The 4,428-nt window shown below is 54.0% G+C and overlaps 1 protein-coding gene across 1 annotated transcript; it reads left to right on the forward strand.

Annotated features, from left to right (window-relative positions):
* Positions 1–1,265: 1,265 nt before the first annotated feature.
* On the forward strand, positions 1,266–3,344 carry LOC114485496 (low-density lipoprotein receptor-related protein 11-like). Its single transcript, XM_055083558.1, has one exon. It carries the CDS (start codon positions 1,414–1,416, stop codon positions 2,137–2,139), a length of 726 nt encoding a protein of 241 aa, XP_054939533.1. The 5' UTR covers positions 1,266–1,413; the 3' UTR covers positions 2,140–3,344.
* Positions 3,345–4,428: the final 1,084 nt, after the last annotated feature.

Here is a 4,428-nt window from a genome sequence, read left to right on the forward strand (position 1 = left end):
GGGCTAAGAGATCATTTTTTTTCAGCCTCAGAATCACTCAGATACACACCCACAAAAACTTTAAAATTTCTCCTTTTCACGGAATGGCAAGAAATACTAGGTTAATTTTTTTTCTTTGTTTCTATTTTTACCTTCTAATTTCACCTCCTACTCTGTTCTGGACCTGAAAACAATGGGTTCCTAAATGTCATCTGTGAAAATAAAAGGTATAGGAGGGACTGCTATTTTCCAATCCAGTTATTTATTCTTAGCCTCCTATAAATTACAGACATTTTTAAATGTAAAATTCACAATGTTCAAGTTTCTAAAAAAAAAAAATTCTGGATGTGCTAAAAAGAAGGAAATGTGATTCATAATAGTGAGAGAAATGAATCAATAGAAACGGACTCAGAAACAAACACGATGCAGAAGCTGCTCACGGGTAGCTAGAACTCTCAGGTGCAGCCTTCACTGGATTGGACGTTTTCGTATACCTTATTAAGTCACGTAAAACACGATTCCTCCAGATCTTACAAGACCTCAGCTGAAGGCCTCTGCTCACGCTGTAGAGTGAACTCATCAGGTCCCCATAAGCGACTGTGTTCAGATTTCTAGTTAAGTTTGTGGAAAACTGAGTGAATGGGACTACTAGTTGTGTATTTCCCCACAGCACTGCCCGCCTTCTGTTACCCAAGTGCATTTTGGGGACCTAAGATGGAAACAATCAGGGGCGCCGGAGGTGAAGGACTGAACGTGGTGCCTGGTGGTTCCCCAGTTGAGCGTGTCCCTTCGCTAGAGCCGGCCCTGAGGTCACACGGATTTGTGGAGACCCCTCCCCCCCTTCTCCCCAGGTGTCCGTACCCCTTTAAGCTGACAACTGAGCAGGTCTGGCTGGTTAATAAAGCCTGGCGCGCTTAGACAGGAGCCCCGCGCAGATGCGGAGGGCTCCGGGCGCAGAGCCCAGCTCTGGAGCCGCTATCCCCACTACCAGGCTGGCTACTCTCTGGGTCTGCAAATCAGGCGGGTGTGGGCGGGGTCCCTGCGAGCGAAGGGAGGGCCGGGCTGGGCGGGGCTTGATGCGCCCCGCCCCTCACGGCCTCTTTTCAGCCCCGGCAGGTGATCCTTGTCCAGGCCGCCTCATCCTCGCGGAGCTCGCGGCGGCTCGGGGCATAGAGTCGCCGGGCCTCCCAGAAGCCCCGGGAAAGGACGAGGAGCGGGGCCGGGCCGGCAATGCCTCCAGCTGCTGCGGCGCCCGCAGGTGACCGAGCGTCCGCGGCCTCGGGGGCGCAGCTGGGCCCCGGGGAGGCCAGGCTTTGAGGCGCTGGGGCCTAGCGCCCGCTGCGGCGGCTCAGGAGGGCCACAGGGCCCGCGCTCCCCCTCCTCCCTCGCTCTCTGCGGCCCCGCTTCGGCTCGCTTCCTCCGCCTCCGACCGCCATGGCCTCCGCCGCCCGGGAGAGCGCGGGCTCCGGGCTCAGGCGGTCGCCACGGCTCCCGGCGCTGCGCGGGCTGCTGCTGCTGTGCTTGTGGCTGCCCAGCGGCCGCGCGGTGGGGTCGCCCTCCGCGCCGCTGTCCGAGCTGCACGCGCAGCTCTCGGGAGTGGAGCAGCTGCTGGAGGAGTTCCGCCGGCAGCTGCAGCAGGAACGGCCGCAGGAGGCGCTGGAGCTGGAACTGCGCGCGGGCGGCGGCCCCCAGGAAGGCTGCCCAGGCGGCGGCGGCGGCTACAGCGCCATGCCGGACGCCATCATCCGCACCAAGGACTCCATCGCGGCCGGCGCCAGTTTCCTGAGCGCGCCGGCTGCCGTGCGGGACTGGCGGCAGTGCCTGGAGGCCTGCTGCCTCGAGCCGCGCTGCTCCGTGGCCGTGGTGGAGCTGCCCCGCCGGCCCGCGCCTCGGGTCGCCGCGCTCGGCTGCTACCTCTTCAACTGCACGGCGCGCGGCCGCAGCGTCTGCAAGTTCGCACTGCACCGCGGCTACAGCAGCTACAGCCTCAGCCGCGCCCCAGAGGGCGAGCAAGAAGGCCTGGAAGCTGGCGCCCCGGCCACCGCCCGGGCCTCGCCGCGGCCGGGTAAGCACGCCCCTGGAGGCCGGGGCCGGGCCACTTGGGTCCTGCTGTCGCTGCCCTTGCACCTGTTGGTGGCTGCATCTGGGAGACCCGCCTAGGCAGGGCCGCTGGGCCCTTCGCAGTCAAGTCAGAAATGAAACACTCTCGATCCAAGTTAACGTAACTTAGTTGCGGGCACCCAGAAGAGTGGCTTTGATTTCCCAGTCCTTGGGATGGTTTCTGAGAAAGCCCAGTAGATGAGCAGAAGCGGGCACGATGGGCTGCTTGTGGAATTTTTCTAAGCTTAGGGAGGAATGCTTATCTGAAAGGATTCGCAGAAATTCGATTTAATGGAGGAGAAAAGTTCAGGGAGAAAAAAGTCTATTTTAATCTCAGAGGTTCTTATGAGGAAGGCATGGTTTGTGTCAGGTAGTTACAAGGGCAAAATCTAATTAGCTGCCGGATTGCTCATAGCCGCACCCTTATTTCCTAGCTTGGCTCTCAGGATTCATGATTCCACCTAAAGTTGCTTTCAGCAGATAAAAATAGGAAGAGAAATGTGTCAGGTTATTTTGAAGTGGGTCCAACTGATTCCCATAAGCTATGGTTCTCTTTTTTAAAGAGGGAAAAGAAGGGACTTGATTTGTTGAAAACAAAGTTTAAGGCACCTCTCTTTTGAAAAGGAGCTATAAATGATGCTTTTCATTTGATGGTTTTACTTTCTGGGGTTGCTCAGAATGAGAAGACCCAAACAGGGGGCAAAAAAAAAAAAAAAAAAAATTGTAGCAGTTGGAGATTAAGGTCCCTGAGGGAATAAAACCTTGCTTGGGCCAAGCTGTGGTCGGCTCCGTGTGTTTGATTGCACCCTGTTGCTGTTTGCTTTATGATAACATGAGTGAAACCATAGCAAGATTAGAGAGGCGTAGGCTCTGGAGTCTTCATGACCTTCACGTCCAAAGAGAAGGGTCTGGAAATCTGTGTCCACAATGGCCCACCTCCCTTCCCACCTCCAGGGGAATAAACATCAAAGGTCACCCTGCAACTGCTCAGCCTTGAGGCAGACACTGGGAAGGACCCCAGAGTTTTCTCCCTGAAGTGGAGGCAGGAGGCACTTTCACCTGGACCCTCACCAGCATCTCTGAGCCCGCCCATGGGTGTTACACACACATCTGTCCTCTGCCCAAGCAGGGACTCAAAGATCCCAGCACCAAAGAAACAAAATCCCTTTCCCTTTTTCTCACTGCACATCTGGAAGAAACCAACATTGCCAAGGAGAGCTTTCTTATAAGCCAGGGGAAACCAAAGGAAATTAAACAAGGAAAGAATATGCCCATGGGAGAAAGAAACTTTAGTTTACTGTAGAAGTTTCTGAATCATTTTTTCTTTTACTTTATTTTTTTTGGCCTTCCCTTCCCTGGGGCAAGTTTGTCTAGGAATTCAGTTTTGTAGTTGTTCAGAGGTACACACAGATGACCACTGGGCTTGGTCCTTATTCTGGAAAAGAACTGCCTTGCCCACAGTTCTTTGGATCTCCAGTAGTATGGACACATGGAAGGGTGCTTCTTAGCCCAGTGCGCCAAGAAGCTGTCTGCAGGTAGGGCAAATGTTACCCTACCCAAATGTCCTGTGTTTTCCCTGCCCAGGTTCTTAACCTCCTGAAGTTCTCTGTGCTTCTGAGACTAAGTTTTAACTTCTTGAGTGTTTTTTGTTTTTCTGAATCTTGTGAGCATGTGTAGTTTAAGGCTAAAGGAGCATGAAAATGGTTTAGAGAAGCTCTTGCAGAGAATTTGTTGGGGGTGCATTTGAGGTGAATAAGAAGATCATGAAGAAATGGTGGAGGGCCAGGTGGGATGGGACAGCACACATTTATAGCGGACCCCATCAGCCCTGTTGGTTGCTGATGTTTATTGTTGGATGGGAAGCACTATTAACAAGCTCCTTAGACAAGTGAACTCACTCTGTCCTCACAGCACCCCATATCTGGGTTCTTTCATAATCCCCAGCGTACTGGAAGGCTTGGTGAGAGAAAGTAACCTGCCCGAGGGTCTCATAGCACCTAAGTTGTGGAGCTGTGCATTGTGAGCTGTGTTCTGGGCCAGCTGGAATGTTTTTCTCCAGCAGCATCGGGCCACCTGGAAGCAGAGATGCCCTTGGTTGGGTTTCCAGGGTGGGACTGACTAGGTGGCCGCAGGGGATGATGGAAGAGTGTGCGAAGGAGTGGAGGATGCTTAGAGAGGTGTGTTGAGATGACAGAATCTGCCTGCAGTTGCACGCAAAGGTCAGGGCTGGGGACTTGAGGTCCTGAAACCTGGGTTTGAGAGCCAGCTCTTCTACATGAGGGTCCCTGTTCATCCTCTTAGGACTTGAGTGCTTGCCTTGCCTTCCAGCCGGGCTGTCATGACGATCAA

This window comes from Physeter macrocephalus, unplaced genomic scaffold (assembly GCF_002837175.3).
Source record: "Physeter macrocephalus isolate SW-GA unplaced genomic scaffold, ASM283717v5 random_1181, whole genome shotgun sequence".
NCBI lineage: Eukaryota > Metazoa > Chordata > Mammalia > Artiodactyla > Physeteridae > Physeter > Physeter macrocephalus.

What these genes read in the sequence shown, in the direction of transcription:
- LOC114485496 (XM_055083558.1), top strand. Translation starts at nt 1,414, where the DNA reads ATGGCCTCCGCCGCCCGGGAGAGCGCGGGCTCCGGGCTCAGGCGGTCG.